This window comes from Amphiprion ocellaris, chromosome 8, assembly GCF_022539595.1.
Source record: "Amphiprion ocellaris isolate individual 3 ecotype Okinawa chromosome 8, ASM2253959v1, whole genome shotgun sequence".
NCBI classification, from domain to species: domain Eukaryota; kingdom Metazoa; phylum Chordata; class Actinopteri; family Pomacentridae; genus Amphiprion; species Amphiprion ocellaris.
This window is the reverse complement of record NC_072773.1, coordinates 9,008,757-9,027,985: the sequence shown is the minus strand read 5'-3', so window position 1 is coordinate 9,027,985 and position 19,229 is coordinate 9,008,757. Positions and strand designations below refer to the sequence as shown.

Below are 19,229 nucleotides of genomic sequence, written 5' to 3'. Positions count from 1 at the left end.
ACCTGATTCTGATTATTTGGATGGGTGAGCGAATACTTTTGGCAATATAGTGTATGTCTATGTCTTATGACGCAGAGCAAAGGAGGAGATTGCAAACACAACGCTTACTTTGCTTTTATGTATCCTCCTGTTTCCAGCTTCATATGTGTGCATGCACCAAATACATACAATAAGTACAGACACCCCAAACCTCTGTCATCATTATTGTGTCTGCTAGGACCAGTAGCTGACAGTATTCCGTCCCTGAGGCCACAACTAGATACATAAATACATTTTATTTCCCAAATGAGAAATATGTTTTCACAGGCTGCACATTGTCCTGAAAAAACATCCAAACGCATGCAACCAAATGCAGTGAACATATGGTCATATGGTGTCTATTTATATTCCCACAGGCTTCCCTCAAGGGACCAGATAACACAAGTGTGAGCAGAATATAGAAAAGCAGTACCTGTGGAGTATTTGAACACCACTTGTCCCTCTTGGATCTCCAAAGCGATGAAGTCATGTTTCTCATTGAAGCGTCCGTTATAGAAGAGAAGACCGCTGCTCTCCAATGTGGCAAAACTGGAAAATGCACACAAACACACAGAAAGTAGACTCTATAGCAAGTTTATTGCTGAATATATGTGCATGCACTATGAGCATTATTATGCATTTGCAATATATTTAAATATCTTTGTATAAAGAAGATACCATGACACATAGCTCATACATTTGCAGATGAGATTTTTTAACTCTTGGCTCATATAATGCATCATTTGACCCTGATACTGTAGGAAAAACAAAACCTAATTTCTCACAGCAGAGCAAAAACTGGAGGCTCCCACTTATTACGGAAGAACATAAAGTGTTCAACCTGTACTGGAGTTAATAAACCATATTCCTGGTCTATTTTCTGTAGCACTGATAACAAATATTGTCTCCTGGCAACAAGATGCAAAAACAATCCCACTGCATAAAAAGTCCACTTTAGAAAGGGTATTGTTCTCTTTAAATGCAACCAGATTTTAAAAAGAGCACCATTTTCATGACTTACAACTGCTACATTTTTAATTCCTGGGCTCAGACATGTAATGCATTTGACACCCGACACTTGTAAAACTTCCCTCCAGGCTCCTCCCCCTTCAGTAAGCCTCGATGATGTCAAAAAATTGGATACAATCCAACCGACAAGAGAGTCACAAAGAAATCCATAAGTTTGCAGATATTAAAGGTCAGGTTCAGCTACAGAGCAAGCAGCCCCGGAGCTGCAGGGTTATAAATGTCTTCTACATGAAACTCCTCTAAGAAGAATGTTCTTGCTGGTTCGTATTTCACTGAGTGAAGAAATCTGCATTTTTACATTTTCAGGCAAAGATACAAAAGATCCCCACAACCTTAATAACAGCTACATTACTGCAGTACAGCAGGGAAATGGACTGCAGAGAGGAGCATCTTTTTATCATAGGACAATCTCATACTGCTGTTTTCTCAGAGCGCTGGCATTGTTTTAAAAAAGCTCAGTGTTATTCAATAGCAGACTTGTGTTTGTATTCCTCTGCTGCACTTGATCTTGAAATAGCTAAAACATCCATGCAACCTGAGCTGTGTGAGTGTAAATGAAGATTATGAGTGAATCAGAGAAGCAGAGAGGCAGAAGAGGTAAATAAAAGCGAGGAAGAAGAAACATGTTTTCTACGTTCTGTATGTCTCTTCTTGTTGGTGTGATTATAAAGAAATTCATTATTTGAAGTCTAGAGCTGCATAAACATAATTGATGAAAAATGAAGGAATATGTTGATTTTTATTCCTCAACCCTTTGAAACCCAAATGAGTTTGTGTGTTTGAAATGCATCTTTAATTTAAAAAAAAGCCCAAATTCCATTATTCACCAGAGCCGAAAGCTGTTAAATCAGAAAAACTAGCCCAATTTTTAACTTTCCGACAGTCCTGTGACTCTTCCTCAGAATATTTAATCAAACCTAAGCTTAAAATTGAGACATTTCATCCAAATTATTCATTTATTCTACGTCTCATTGAAAAATTTGTCACAAATAAAATTTTTGTACTATATTTTGTTAAAAAAAAAAAAAAAAACTAAGAAAAAGTGTGCTCCTCAGTGCAACTGTGAAGCTTTAGTAATGATCAACAGTCACATAACAAAAGTTCAGGGACTTTTTAGCTAACGTGGTTGAACTGCAGGCAGTGTTTACACAGAGCAGATAGAAGACGAGTGTGGAACTGAAGTCGTAAAACATCTATACTGTATTGAGACGCTGCTTTTTCGATTACTGGTAACATGTGTGGGCAATAAATAATCAAATGAATTAAATTAAATTAATTTCAGGATTTCTGCATTATAACGGTGTCATTTTGTACACAACACATTGTTGAGTTCTCTCTATTTCTAGTCACGGTTGTGCTGTTTCCATAGAGGTGAAACTGCATAGAATTTAGAAAGCTAAACTCTTAAAGCCCAAGCATAATTGAAAAATAATCATAAATCTCACTAATAAATTGGTTCTCAACAACCCTTCACATGATCTGCTTCACATTTGATGGGTGAAATACCGAAGACGCCTCCCTCTAGGTTTGGGGTAGAGTTGCATCCCCGACCGAAGGAGCTCAAGTATCTTGGGATCTTGTTCACTAGTGATGGGAAAATGGAGCGTAAGGTGGACAGGTGGATTGGTGCAGCATCAGCAGTAATGTCGGTGTTGTATCGAACCGTCGTGGTGAAGAGGGAGCTGAGCTGCAAGACGAAGCTTTCCATTTACCAGTCCATCTATGTCCCAACCCTTCACCTATGGTCATGAGCTTTAGGTCGTGACTGAAAGAACAACACCGCGGATACAAGCGGCTGAAATGAGCTTCCTTCACAGGGTGGCCGGACTCCGCCTTAGAGATAGGGTGAGAAGCTCAGACATATGGAGGGAGCTCAGAGTACCGCTGTTGCTCCTTGGCGTGGAAAGGAGCCAGTTGATGTTGCTTGGCCATCTGATTCGGATGCCTCTGGGGAGGCTTCCTTTGGAGGTTTTCCCAAACACGTCCGCCTGGGAGGAGACCCCAGGCCAGACACAGAACTCACTGGAGGGATTATGTATCTCGTCTGGCCTGGGAACGCCTCGGGATCCCCCAGGAAGAACTGGAAAGCGTCGCTGCCTCCGCAACCCGGCCCCGGATAAGCGGAGACTAATGGATGGATGGACAACTGAAGACCCAAGAAAACGTTGGCTGTCATTTTAATGAACATCCTTAAGTTGTTTTCTGTTACCATTTCACAACTTTAAATCACTTCTTAAAACCCACTTTCATAGACTTGCTTTTATGTAAAGTTTACGTTTAGCTTTAGTTAGTTTTAGTGTTTTATTTTGTATTATGTCCTGTTTATATGTTCTCTCTTGTTTTATTTTAATTTTAGCTGCCTGGTTCCTTGGTGTGATGTTATCTCTACTTCTTTAATTCTCAAATTTTTGGGGGAAATTTTAATTTCTAACTTTTAACCCTCCATGTGATTCTTTAATTTTTAAACTGCCTAATTCCTTTGTTTGATATGCGTGCTCATCAAGCTAATTATTCATTTAACTTATTATCATTTTTACTATTTATTTTAATTAACTGCCCTGCCTTGTTTTCTTATGTCTTGCTTCATTGTCTGTGCTGCATGTTTTAACTGTCAAAGCACCTTGTGAACACTGTTTTTAAGGGTGGTATATAAATAAAGTTATTATTATTATTATTATTATTATTATTATTATTATTATTATTATTATTATTATTATTATTATTATTATTATTATTATAACTGCATTATCAAATGGCCTTTGATTTTTTTTGTTTCTACAACAAACATGACTGTTATAACTCACTCTCTCTAACTGGCTTGCAAATACACTTTGATCTTGAACTGAAAATATTTCATATTTCTATACAGCAGAGCAATATTCCTCATAACACATTCACTGGCAGACTTACAGGTACAAAGACGTCTAAAAGCCAGCTTCTGGTATTCAGCATGAAAATGGACAAATGCTTTGTTTGGCCCTGAAGTGGAAACCAGGCAGGTTATTAGAGCATTCTGTAATGTTTTCTTTCAGTGCCCAAAATGTTCTTCTTAAAAGCAGGATAAAGCTCTCTAAAGATGCTCTAAAAACGTTTTTAAAACATTTTCTGCATGTTGTACTGAAAACCTCCTTCCTTCGTTATCATGTTACATTGAACATTTGTAGACAAACTTTCTCAACAGCAGCATAGCAAAAACATTCTGAGAATATAACAGGCACAATATTTCACCTTTGTTAACATTTTAGTAAACCTCTTCTGATCCCTCAATAACATCCTGAAAACATTTGTTGAATGTTGGTTCTTCTTTTGTTATAATAAAACATAACATCCTCCAAATGTTAAAATGTTTTGTTTTAGTTCACTTTAAACCTCATAAGAACATTATTTGAAATGATAAATATCCTGAAAATGCTTTTCAAACATCAGATTAAAAATATTTTCTTTCAAACATTGTTAGAACTTGTAGGTAATGTTAGGAAAAGTTGTGAGAGCATTTTCTGCATTTTGCTGGGAATTAGGCCTAAATAAAACAGAAGGTCGACAATCAGTAAAAGTAAGGTTTATAGGTGTTTCCATTAAACAACATGAAAATTACTTGGCCCAATACAAAAAAAACCAAAACAGAATTAAGGCTTTAAATATCATGAATATTTATCATTTTGATAGGGAAAAGCAAGGCTACAGAATAAAAAAAAAAAGAAAATTTCAGGTGTAAAATGTGTTTGACTGAATGTAGAACAGGGCGGCATTGATAAAGACCTCTATGACATCATCCCTGCCTTATTCAGGGACACTTTGATTCTAGTTGTTGAAAGGAAACATAATACTTTTCTCACCCAATCTTTCCGACCAGTTTGGGAACTTTAAACCACAAGCTCTCCTTCTTTTCCCTACATAAAAGTTCCTCCATTGGAGAAATGTTAACAGAAAACCTGTCAAATGCTAGTTAAGTGCTCTTCTCTCCAAGAAACAAACCCTCCCATCACATAAAATTCCTTTGCTGATACCGAACAATGCAACTAATCACGTTGTGCTTTTACTCGATACAACTTTTTTTTTCCTACTACCTGTCAAAGCCACTTTTTAATCACTATATTCACTTTAATTTTATACTTCTGTGCCTTGAAATGTGAACATACTGTATATTGAATTTTAATTTCACTTTTATATACTAACCTCTATTGCTAATGTTACTAACCTGCTCTTTTTGTTATTTTATGTTGTTGTATGTAAGCTGCTGAACACTTAAATTTCCCTCGTGATTAATAAAGTATCTATCTATCTATCTATCTATCTATCTATCTATCTATCTATCTATCTATCTATCTATCTATCTATCTATCTATCTACTCTCCAACAATGGTCATTTGTAGAGAAATACCATAAAGTCCTGTAGCAACCGCTCCGACGGTGGCCAACTCAGCCTAGCAACAACCCCACGGGCCAACATCAACTTAGCAACTATCATTAGATGACATCGCCCATGGCAACCATCCCATAACCCGGCCTGACTGCTCTGAAGGACCACTTCAGATCTCCCACTCGGCGTGTGAAGAGGCGAAGGGCAGCAGGGGATAGACGGTGGACGGGAAAGACAAAGGAACCACTGACCTTTGCTTTAGCATCTGCAGCACATTTTTTCTCCAGTAACTCAGGCAAATCGAGTTCAAGTTAAATAAAAGACTGCACTAACTCTTGTGTATCGATGGGTCAATGCACTCTTAATCAAATCTGGAGATTTCAAACTGAAGTAGAGAGAAAAAAAACAGTAATTCTAGCTGAAATGTTCGGAGAAGCTTGAGAATCTTTTCAAAAATCAGAGAGGAAGCCTGGATTTGAACATCAAAAGTTCTATTATGTTTTGATGCATGAAGTTGAGCATTTGAACTTTATACACCAGCAGACTAGCTTGGTAGCTGCTATAAGGAGTTCTGACCTCTTTTTACAGAAGTACCGTGAGGTCACCGTCCTATGGGGCCTTTCTCTAAAACATTCAAGACTGAAAGCACAATCAGATGTAAGATAAGAATGAGAGAGAAAGCATCTATCTATCTTGACGGATGAAAGAGGAGCGAGGGAAGAAACCGCACTTCTCGCTGAAGAGAGAGAAGCCATGAATAATAGGATCGATCTCTGAGACGGAGATGGGATAAATAGATTAAAGCAAAGAGGAGAGACATTTGGTAAAAGGATAAAACTGAGTTTAGGGATCTCTGAGAGGCGAGAGGAGTTTAGGGATCTCTGAGAGGCTGCGAGACAGGAGGCAAGAGGCAGGAACAAGAAGAGGAGACAGAACGGTACAAAATCAAAACAGAAAATTTGAATTTTAAGTCTGCTCGGTGTACTCACGTTAACGAGATGGAGAGGTGAAATCTCTGGCGGAGACCCCGGAACATGGCGAAGGATTTGGGCTGGAAGGACCGAGCGGTGACGGTGCAGTACGGACGCTCGTAGCCTCCTGCAGGACACTCGCAACGGAAACCTCCACCTGAAAGCTCCCGACAGGTTCCTCCGTTACGGCACACACCTGGAACACACCTGCCCTGCCGTCGGTCGAACTCACAGCGGTCACCTGAAATGAAAACAACAAACAAAAAACGACATATATAGATTATTTCAACTTCTTTTGATCGTCTTCAGAAAAAAGTGCATGGCCAACAATCTCTTCATCTGTCGTGTGACGGTGATAATAAAAGTAGTAAGAAATAATAAAACATAAGCATTACAGATAAACTATAGAAAAACTAAAATTGAAAGAAAAATGAGCAATGACTGTCACATAAAAACAGTAAAATTAAGGTAATATCTCAGCAAAATAACTAATTTAAAGACAATTCCATTATATATTTTGCAGAGAAACTCTGTTATTTTAGTTAGAGAGGTACTACAATTAAAACACCTTCAATAAAGTGACAGACCTAAAAGTTCGGCAGTAAAACTGTTGTATTTTAAGATTTGGTTAAATTATTATGATCCAACACCTTCAATAAAGGTGTCAACACATGCTCCAGTTTGTTAAATAGCAGAGGTATGCTCCATGACAAATAATGTGACATGCGTTATTGATTCCCAAACATTTCTGTTTAATTTATTCAGAACAATGTTTACAATATCATCCAATTATTCATGAGTAATTATGCAGAGACCACGGGAAGAGCTGAAAAACTAATAGTGACCTTTGTCTGTGTTATGATCTGCCTTGTGGGCACCAGAAAATGGACACCGGCACCAAAATTTAAAAAAAAAAAAAAAAAAAATCAATAAATAAATACCTTATAAGATTATCTTAAAATTACAGTGAAAAATATTAATACATAAGTCTTTATCTAAAGAGCTAAAGATTTAATTACAGATAATTATTATCATTTAATGTATTTTTCTGTAAATTATGACAGCAAAAAATACTGTATAAAAAATAGTAAATATATTGTAAATACAAGTAATTATTAATGATTAAGTAATAATACTAATACTAATACTATTACTATTAATAATAATAACAATAGTAATAATAATAATCACAAGAATAATAAGAATAATAGATATATAATAACAATACATATATAACACAAATAAATGATAAATGTAATTTTGGGATTATTGGCATAAAATAACTGGTGAGCTGCTAATTTACAGATGATTTTTGTAACTTTACAGATTTTTCTATACAATTAGAGGGAAAAAATAAACTGCATAAATTAATTTTCCATCTAACTGGGATTTCTTTACAGTGTCCATATAATAAATGAATATGAACATTTCCAGCATCCTTTACGGTATAAGTATTTTGCTTAAAAAAGACAAATTTTTCCTCAGTATCTGAACAGCTTACAGAGATTTCAGGCAATTAAAATTCATATTCTCTGACCTCACTGCACTCAAGTCCATCAAAACAAACAACACCGTGCAGCCAAGCGTTGTTCAGAGTGGCAGGACTTTACTTTAAATTCCAGTCAAGTTCCTCTGATTTACATGTTCAGTTTAAATTATAGTTGAGATTAAATATTGCCGTGACTTTAAGAGTTTACTAATTAAGCCATAAGAAAGACATACTTTAAGTTAAATGATGCAACATACTAGGAGGTTAGCAGATATATATCAGGCAGTACTGTCAGTGTGGAACACAGTGTTTTTTCACCTTTAATGCAAGTTATTGGAGCAATATTTACTGTATGTATCTTCGTGTGCTCGCATTTTATGTCCTACTTCAACTTCAAAGAAACACTTAGTATCAATTTACAGCTGTCCAAGTACACATTTTGGCTCCCTCATCACACCCTTGTAGCTTCCGCAATTTAAAAGGGTTTACCCCAGATCAACCCACTTTGTGCACTCAAGAGCATTCATAATTATTCAGCAAAATCTCAAGCCTTAAACCTTTAGGCATTTTATCAAACACACCAGGAATACTGTACAGCAAGTAAAGTACAGGCACAGCGTCTCTAAAAAATATTTGGACCCGCTTCAAAGTATTTCCCTTTTATTGCCTTTCAGCATTAAATCATTGTCAGTATAATTTGGTCAAGACAAGAATTCACAAAAGTTAATTCTTAATTTCAAAGTGGGAACAGATTTCTACACAGTGATGTCATTTAATTGAAAATATAAAATGTAAGTGACTGCATCAGTATTCACCCCCTTTAAAGTAACTAAACCAATTCAGCACAATTAGTGAAATGAGATCATATGATTATAGTGCAAAGACACCAGTTTCTGAAAGCTCAAGTCACTGATGAATCACTACTCCTGCATAGAACTACACCATGACAACTAAAGAATACTCCAAGCAATTCAGTGAAAACGTTACTGATAAGGGGAAAGGTACAAGAAAATGTCCAAGTTACTGAACATCCCTTGGAGTATACATTAATCTATAGGCAAGAAATAGAAGGAATATGACACGTGTAAATCTGCCTAGAGCAGGTCATCCTTAAAAACTGACTGACCAAGCAAGAAAGAGACTAGTGAGGGAGGCCACCAAGACACCTACGACTCCTCTGAAGGCATTACAAGCTTCAGCAGCTGAGATTGGAGAGACTGTGCAAACAACAAATGTTGCCAGTTTTTCACGAGTTAAAGCTGTATGGGAGAGTTGCAAAGAGAAAGTCACTGTTCAAAAAAGGTTAACTTAAATCTTGACTAGAACTTGCAATGCATGTAGGAGACTCTGAGGTCACCTGAAAGAAGGGTATTTGGTCTGATGAGACCAGATTTGACTTTTCTGGCCGTCAGAGTAGATGCTATGTTTCGCAGACACCAAACACACCATTCCCACTGTGAAGCATGGTGGTGTCAGCATCATAACGTGATGCATGGTGGTGTCAGCATCATGATGTGATGCATGGTGGTGGCAGCATCATGGTGCCAGAAAACACATCATGAGCTAATTGAGCAGTCAGTGTCGTGGTTTAACATTTTTACTTTGAAGGTGCAAGGGTGTTTTACATAACAAACCAAAGGAACTAATCCAATCAACTTGGGGTGACCGGGCATTCTCTGTAGCAGCATCCAGGCTCTGGAACAAGCTTCCCCTCAACATGCGCACCATCACTGACCTGGGTCTTCTCCCTGTGCATGCATGGGTTTTCTCTGGGTACTCCGGGTTCCTCCCACAGTCTAAAAATATGCTGAGGTTGATTGATTATTCTAAATTTGCCCGTAGGTGTGAGTGTTTGTCCTGTGTTAAGTTACTGCATTATTTTTAAGTAATTTTCTTTTTTTTAAACTGTGAAGCACTTTGATCACCCTTTGGGCTGTTATAAAGGGCTATACAAATAAACTTTGATTGATTGATTGATTGATTGATTGATTGATTGATTGATTGATTGATTGATTGATTGATTGATTGATTGATTGATTGATTGATTGATTGATTGATTGATTGATTCTGTATGAGCTTTTTTGCGATTCTGGCAGCGTACTTTGGATAGTTTTCATACTGGAAATGGAATAAAGTTCCTCTTTCAAACTTCTGCAGACTGTTAGTCATCTTGCCAGCCATTACTTTGGTATATCCACAGACATTCATGCTATGATGCTTCTCAGCAGCATTTACAGGAAGGCTTGTAAAAGTAGAGGGTAAAATGAATGGAGCAAAGTATTGGGGAAATACTGGTGGACAAGACTGATGCAGTCTGTGAGAGTCAGAGGCCAGACCTCAATCCAACTGAGAATTTGTGGCTGGTGTTAAAAAAAGGCTTGAAAAAAATGACAGAGGTTCAGCAGTTTTGCGAGAAAGAATCGGGTAAAACTGCATGCCGCCTGCTAAAGTTAGTTCCAAAAAGCAAGCAAAAATAAATCTCTGAATCAAGAAGCCAAATGACAGATTTAAATGGCATGTTGTCTTTACAAAATCACAGTTAAGTCTGGAAAAAAAAACAAAATCTAAGCTTAGCTGATGAATGGATAGTTATCAAAGGGAAAATGATCAGACCCCACAAACAAAAAGGCAGAGAGGCTGACCGCGTCTTTCACTTTGAAAATATGTAAGCGATGCATTCAGAAATGCAATCAGCTATTCACAATCACCACTGCTTTGAGGGCATTTGACACACTCAGGGAAGGATGTGTTATTTCAGCTAAGAGCCATTTTAAGTGCTGGTGTTGAAGCAGGCTACTTCATGCAAAAGGGTCTTGAAACCTCTCCAACATATAAATCCGTGGCTCTTTTTTTCCCACCAGGTTTAAGTGAGAGCTGCAGGTCTCTTTGGATGTAAATCAGCCCATGATTAGAGGGTGAAATCAGCAGGGTGTTGATTCCTGAGGCGGCAGCAGTAAGAGCAATTTTTTTGCACAGGGCAACCTCAGACAAAATAAACGAACTTCTAAATTACAGTTGCAAGCTTTCACCTGACAGCAAGAAAGGTGGGTGGTATTTGAAAATGCATCTGTGCGGGAGAGAAAAAGGGGTCAAAGTGTTTTCCTGCTGACTTTTGATTCTGTTGCTTCAGAATTGTGTGGAAAACAAAACAAAACAAAAAAAAACAACAAACAACAAATGCGCAGATGAGAATAAACACTGATTTGGCTGCCAGTCTGGGGAGTCTCGAGAGGCAGAAACACCCACGCAACACACACACACACAGACACACACACACTTCCTCCTGCATTAAAAGGTGTGTACAAACACATGCTCACTTTCTCTTTTCAGTTTCGCCTCTCCTTGAGCGTATTTGGACACACACATTGTCTGACACTTAGCAGCTGCACACACACACACACACACACACACACACACACACACACACACACACACACACACACACACACACACACACAAACCCACTCACACCCAGTGGCCCCCACATAAGCAGAGCAGACAGGTTTTGAAACTCGCCTCAAGACAGATGGATCCTTAAGGACCCACTTTAGAACCTGCTGACGGCTCCAAACACACAAATACACACAAAGTAAGACGCAGAATAAACAAACCAAAATGCGAACACATAAATAATGAACGCAATACTCATTTTTTCCTAACTCGAACCGACATTAACATACATCCATCGCATATTTCCTTTCTTTTCTCCCTCTCTCTCACACACACACACACACTTACACAAACACACATGGATCATTGCCCCTACCTTCCAGGCTGTCGGGTTTTATCGTGTAACTGTCTCGGCTGGCTTTTATTTGTGGTGCTCTACGATGCCAAAGTGCCCACTGGCATCTTAACAACAACACACAAATACAGACACACGAAGTCAACAAAAGTCTTCACCTTTCCCCATGATTATTCGGACACAAATGTTATCTGACACACACAAGACACGGACACATGGAGACGATCCTTCACACGCTGTTAATGCTGAGCCACACATTCGAGACACTTGAGGGCAACTTAAGACCACAGTCGTAAATGCACGAGTCATAAACAGGGAGAGACGGCAACACTGTAAAAACACACACAGTCAGGTTGGAAACACACTCTGATGCAGATTTGACTATTAAAATTTTTTTTTACAGAAAATAGCTCTTTTTTGAAATTTTGTAGTAGTTTTCTGTTTTTTAAAATTGTGTAGTAAAATATCAGCAAATTAACAACCAATAATCCAATAAACAACATTTAGTACAGTATTTATGCAGTATATTTCTGATTGACTAAACTACATACAAATTTGCATAAAGTAACAACTGTGCAATAAAATTCAATAATCCTGGGTCCATAATATGCTTATTATTATTATCATTATTTCTATTGCTATGGTATACTTAGACTTTTGAATACTCTTTTTTTAATGTAAATACCAGCAATTTTGCACCTTTATTATAAATACCAGCAATTGTTACACCTTCGCTGGAAATATCAGCAATTTTTGCATCTTTATTGTAAATAGCAGCAGTTTTTGCACCTTTATTGTAAATACAAGCAATTTTTGCATCTTTATTGTAAATACTGACAATTTTTACCCCTTTATTGTAAATGCCAGCCATTTTTGCACCTTTACTGTAAATAACAGCAATTTTGGACTTTTATTATAAATACCAGCAATTTCTGCACCTTTATTGTAAATAACAGCAATTTTGCACCTTTATTATAAATACCAGCCATTTTTGCACCATAATTCTTCGACCAGCATGATTTACACAATAATTGCACGTTCTTTGGCACATTATTTTCCTGATTTTTCCTAATGTACCATGTGTGATCTAATGGGTAGCTTGAACTTCCCCAAGAAGATTAATAAAGTATCTATCTATCCATCTATCTCTCTATAATTAAATTGAAGTTCTTTATATGAAGGGTAATGCTCACAATGTTTTTCTGTGTACATTAAAGGTAAATCTTGTAGGGTATATATTGTTAGATTTATATTTCTGTGCACTTTTACTCTATTCAAACTCTGTAATTCTGGATACAAATCGATCATGAGAAAATTGACATTAATATACTGTATCTCTTTTCTAATTTGCATCATGATGGTGGTACCACCATGTTTCACATCATGATGCCACCACCACCATGCTTCACATCATGATGCCGTCACCACCATGCTTCACATCATGATGCTGCCACCATCACCATGCTTCACATCATGATTTCGCTACCACCATGCTTCACATCATGATGATGCCACCACCACCGAGCTTCACATCATGATGCCGCCACCACCATGCTTCACATCATGATGCTGCCACCACCATGCTTCATTTCATCCAACATAATGCATAGAGTATTTTTTTTTAAAGAATACAAAGATGCATTGTTGAATCTTTCAGCCATGCTGCCCCTTCTCTACCTAGACTGACCTTGCAGTGGCAGTGCAGAGATTTTTGGGTGCTACATTGGGATAATTTTATGTGTAATTAATGCAAAACATGATATTTTTGCACTTTATTTGGATATATTTCACTTTCATTTAACAGTTTTAATTTGGCAGCAATTTTTGATAATTTTTACTGTGTATTTGTGACACATTCGGCAGAATTTGAAAGGCGCATTATAATGTATAATGTGTGAAAGCATTCAGAGCTTGTAAAATATAAACCACTCTAAATACCTTGCAGTCATCTCACCAGTATCTTCTCCATCTGTCATTCACTCACAGTTTATTCATTTGTCCAGCCTACTTTTCGTCAGCCCATTTCCCTTCACCAACTCCCCTCTCCAAAATGCCATGGGGCAGCTGATATCTGCCAGTTTTGGCTGGCAAAACACACTCTCTCACACCACAGAATCACCCTGAAGACACACATGGAGTCAAACACCCAGCTTGGCTTACAATCGCCCCAAGGACATTCAAATTATCACATCTGTCTATCCTTGTTTAGCTTCCTCTCATCCAGCTTTCCCCTCTCACATTAAAAATATACTTCTATGTAAGTGACAAGGAACCAATTAAACTGAGAAAAGCTCAAACACGCACGCACACACACACACACACACACGTGCGCGCGCGTGCACACACACACACTAACACAACAACATTTCTCTTGCTTTGTCTGTTGCAGCCACCCAACCATAAAGACCCTCTCATTAATATTAAAGTAAATAAATAGACATTAATACTCATGAATTATGCACATGGTGAGACCTAACCGGAGACAAATACAAATACACCTGCACATGCTCAGTTCCTTATGCATGCGTTTAAGTTGACAGAATGTGAAGAAATAAATTGGAAGACAAACAGAAAAACAAATGCTCGCACACATAGTATCAAGAATACAAATTGCATACTATAGAAAAACCCAACAAACACACACTTATTCTAATTACGGGAAGTACAGCAGAGCAGACGTGATCTCAGACTGATTCCACGAGAGGCTTTGTATTGTTGCCCAGACGTTTTGAAGGCGTCCACTCCGCTAGCCGAGGCACTTAAGCTGATCGACAGTGACAGGAGACATAAACACAACCAAAGTGGGACCGACAAAGTGGGCTCTGCCTTCAGACACACACGGACACAAAGGTCAAGCGATTACTACCAACAGCTGGTGTCCGATAGCGAGACAACACACAAAACTCCACGCAGACACGAGTTACGCAGTTGCACACGCAGAGATAGCTTTTAATGAGCCCACCAGTAAGGAAACAAATGCCCATGCAGGCAAGATGAATAATGCGTACATGCAATCAAACAAAGACATGCACAGACAAACACAACACGGCATATCCTGCACACACCCCACTGCTGGAAAGCAACATTTCACAGGATTTAAACCATTCTTTCTGTGGCTCTAAGTCACTATTCAGATGACAATTTTTCACACAAAACATTTATTTTTGTCCAACCAGGGCTGCAACTAACAATAACAGTTTTTTTTTTTCAAAGAGCGGACACATTGTCTAGTGTACAAACGGCCAAAATTTATAGCTTAAGGTGACTTTTTTCACATTGCGGGTTAAGTTTAAACCCTCAAAATTAGATTTACAATGATACTAGACAGAGAAAAGCAGCAAATCTACATTTCTGAATCAGTGAATATGCAGTATTTGTGTGTGATAAATAACTAAAGGTTCAAACAGACTAACACACACTGTCTTACTTGCAAAGACACACTTTTTGGTGTTTGTTTTGGTCACTATCAGACAAATTTGCAAGCTTTTCTCTATCTCATATCATTTTAAATTATGTTTTTCGGGTTTTTGACACAACTGGCAATGTGAAGATGTCAGCTTAAGCCCTGAATTAAGCTCTGATAAAGATCTAACATCAAATTGTTGCACTATAAATGTATCTTTGCAGGTGTGCAGGAGTCTGTTTGAACCTTTAGATACGCTGATAAATAAGTGAAATCACTTTACAACCACCTACAAGAATGTAATGTTGCTAATGATGCATCGGTAATAATAAACCTACAATTTAAAATTTAAGGAGAGTGGAGGTTCTGGCTGTTGATTTAACTCCAAAAGATCACCCCTGTCTTAGATATTAAGAGTTTTTTTCTGTGAAAATAATCCCTTCCTCCCTTACAATCAATCGATCGATCAATCAATCAATCAATCAATCAATCAATCAAAGTTTATTTGTATAGCCCTTTACAGCAGCCCAAAGGGTGACCAAAGTGCTTCACAGTAAAAAAAAACAAACAAAACAAAACAAGAAAATTACTTAAAAACAATACAGTAATTTAACACAGGACAAACAATCACACTCGCACTCATACCTACGGGCAAATTTAGAATAATCAATTAACCTCAGCATATTTTTGGACTGTGGAAGAAAACCGGAGTACCCAGAGAAAACCCATGCATGAACAGAGAGAACATGCTAACTCCATGCAGAAAGACCCTGGGAAGGTCGGGACACGAACCAGGGATCTTCTAGCAGCAAGGCGAGAAGTGTTAACCACCACGCCACTGTGCAGCCCTTAAAATATACAATATAACAGTAAAATAAACAGCAATAAAAAAGCACTAAAGTATAACTTCTAAAAGAAATAAAAGTAATAAAATGTCACCATGCTGCTAGGTTAGCTTACAATAAGTTAGATATAACTCTAGACTCTGTGAAATCCCTGTCTCACTTCATTCACCTTCCTCCTGAAGCTTAAGCACACCAGCTCACCTATGACTCTGCTCAAATACTGCAAACCTTCTCTATGTTACACAATGACAAGTTGTTATATTGGATTAATTCAACCACACAACTGACTCTGAAGAAGAAAAAATTAAACTGGATGTCCCATCCTGTAAGTGGACAGGACTAGTTCTTCAGGTTTGTGATATATGAAGACCAGGAAGTCTGAATCTGGGTTTTTGAGAGAAACATTAATTCATTGCAGTTTTTAGGTGGAAATGCTTAGCCATGACATTGGCTGTTTATTTGGCTCATGATATGTCAACCAGCAAAAAAAGAACAACAATAAAATAACCAAAACCGATTCTAAAGAGGAATAACAATACAGAAATTTCCAAGTTGATAGGATCGATTTTTAGGTTTGTTTTGTATGAAATCATCTCAAGTCTCAAAGTGAAAATGCTCGACCATGGCGTTAGCTTTCTATTTCACTCATGATACGTTTTCAAGCATATAAACAACAACATATGGACACCTTAAAAACACTTTATTCCCACCAAAGATATTTTACATTGTGAGTACTTTCATTTTTGGTACTTTAATGAGTTTTAAGAGACAATTTCAATGCCAAGCTTTTATTGCTCTCTTACATCAAGGATTAAATATTTACTAACACATCAGCAAAGACGCGTCCACAACTAATAATCCAAAATACAGTCCATGCTAGCAACTTTAAAAGCGCATTCCAACTCTTAAAACTTGCATTTTCCCTTGTTGTTTAAAAGCACAGTGCTATTTTCATTCACTTGATTTATTTCTTCTTCCTCAACTTCCTACATCTTCCTTCCTTTCGCTCTTTTCCAACTATCCCTCCACTTTACAAGTCTATATATAAATGCTTTTCTTTCCCTTTCTCCTTCCTCTGTTCCTCTTTTCATTTCTTTTTTTTCTTCCTCTGTGCTTGGCTTAATGCATTCACACCGCCCCTTCATTCATGCCAATGTTTTATTCATCAAAGCCAATATTCTTCAACCCCCCCCGGCATCTTAGTTCGCTCCGCCCAGCCTCCCACCCCATCACCCTCCTCCACCCAACACATGGTGTGTCCCCAGAGGCCGACACACTCCCAGTTGCCTCCCCCTCTCCATTCTTTCTCTCGCATCACCTCTGAAAGTCTTGCTGCTTTTTTGTTGGTGCTGACTTTTTTTGTTTACCCCCACAAGAAAAAAAAAGCACCTTCAAGGGTTCCACCAATTTTGAGAGATGTATAATGAGTCTGAAAACTCCTCATTTAGCGCAATGTATATCTGTGATGTTCCAATTAATTTTTAAGCATTTAAGCCACATATTATAGGTGGTGTTCTAACTACTCAGTCTATTTTTAGCCTGATCTGGTATAGTGGAAGTGATGGATTTTACTATTTCTGGTTTATTGGAAACAAAGGTTGCAAAGTAACAAAGGCCATGGCTGAAAAAATCAAAGAAAAACACATACAGAAAGTGTTTCGCTTACAGATTACAGTACATTTTATCATTATACAGGTCGACTAAATAACTAATAATAACTCTTTGCACATTTCAGGAAATAAGAAGACATGGCCTGTGCTCTAAAGACATGATTTCTCTAAAAGGCACTATGGTGTAAGTAGGACCACAACCCTTTTATTAAAAAAAAAAAAAAAAAAAAAAAAAAAAACACTATCAAACGTGTTACTCGTGCGTTTTGAGAGAAAATGGAGGAATGTCAATACCCATAAATACAGGCTACTGTGACCTTTAGCTGGAAATCAGAGCTTGCAGATGTGAATACAGATGCTGTCATCAGGTGACGTCAACTAACTGACCATTCACGCTCATCTTATTCGAGATGCATCATCCAAAGGGAAGCTGCTGTCATGTAATCTGATTACCTGGTCCATTATTTACTGGCTACTGAGCAGCTCTGAGATTTGTATGCACATGATATCATCACTTTGGTTTGTCATTTCAATCAGTCAATTTAACCACCTGAACCTCAAGCAGTTTCTGTGCATTTATTTGCCTTGGTCACATTGGGTTCATTTTTCATTGCAATATAAAGTCCTGCACTACTATGGAAACAGACCACTTATGGCTAGAAGCATGACGTCTATCTAATATGACAACTGCAATGTCAGAAATTTAAAAAAAGGAAAAAATGTTATTTGATTATTTATTTTACAAAAATTGGGGGGCCGGAAGGGTTGAGGTGTTATTGTCTGCAACAGTTTTCCAAATGCCCACAGGTGTTACCAGTACTGGGAAAAATCCAATAATAAACAAAGGAGGTCATTGAAATGCAAGTTTCACCGAGCCCTCGTGTGCTAATGGTGGTCATTAGCATGAGCCACTTCACATGAGTCATTCTGCTGAGTAGTTCTTTTGGGGAGTTTTGAAAGGACCTGATTGTAAATCAGCAAAAGATGATGTCGCAGACCCCCCACCCCCCACCCCCCACCCCCCCCACCCCCCGTTCAGAGATGGCTTCTCCACTTTGACATGGATAGCTTCTGTCACACCTGTCTCAAACCATCTGTCCTCCCTGTCCAAAATCTGAACATTGGTGTCCTGAAATGAGTGTCCCTCTTCCTTGAGGTGAAGAAAGACCGCCGAATCCTGTCCTGAGGAATTGGCTCTTCTGTGTTGAGCCATTCACTTGTAACACAAGGAAGGTGTCAACGACCCCCTTTGTCACTCCCTGGCTCCAAACGACCATCGTTGAGGAGCCAAATGGGCCTCGCAATGGTCGTCGGAATGTGAATGGCACTGACCACACCTCACAGAGGTTATAAGCTGAGGCAACATCAACCACCACCAGAACTGAAGAAGCCTCTTGGATGAGAGGTGAAACGTCTTCAAGGAACCTTCTTAAAGTCCAGTTGGATTGATTTAAACAACTTTGGATAACCATGACCTGGATGAATGAGAAACTACACAGACATATTGGTATGCAGCCTTAGTGTGGAGGCTCCAGTCGTCACCATTTTGGCAGTGACAAACTCCTCCTAACTTTGGCAAATCCAAATATGAGCAAAGAGATGAGGTGTGAGTGGAGCTGAGATGGACCATGGATTGTCCCATTGAGGCACCCACCCATCACTAAAAGCAGCCCCCCTATTAATTCTACATATTTTTAAGCCATAATACAATTTAAATGAGTGAGTTAAATAAACATTTGCCAACAGTATAGGTTTCATA

The 19,229-nt window shown here is 38.1% G+C and overlaps 1 protein-coding gene across 4 annotated transcripts in view; it reads right to left on the bottom strand.

Moving 5' to 3' along the window:
• Positions 1-19,229, bottom strand: part of celsr3 (cadherin, EGF LAG seven-pass G-type receptor 3) — a 216,416-nt gene that overhangs the window by 136,413 nt on the left and 60,774 nt on the right. For all 4 annotated transcript variants that reach the window (XM_055013004.1, XM_055013000.1, XM_055013003.1 and 1 more), the window contains exons 4-5: positions 6,397-6,619; positions 452-567 (exon numbers count right to left, since the gene is read on the bottom strand). In XM_055013004.1, the coding sequence (XP_054868979.1) occupies positions 452-567; positions 6,397-6,619 (339 nt within the window). The remainder of the gene's footprint in view (positions 1-451; positions 568-6,396; positions 6,620-19,229) is intronic.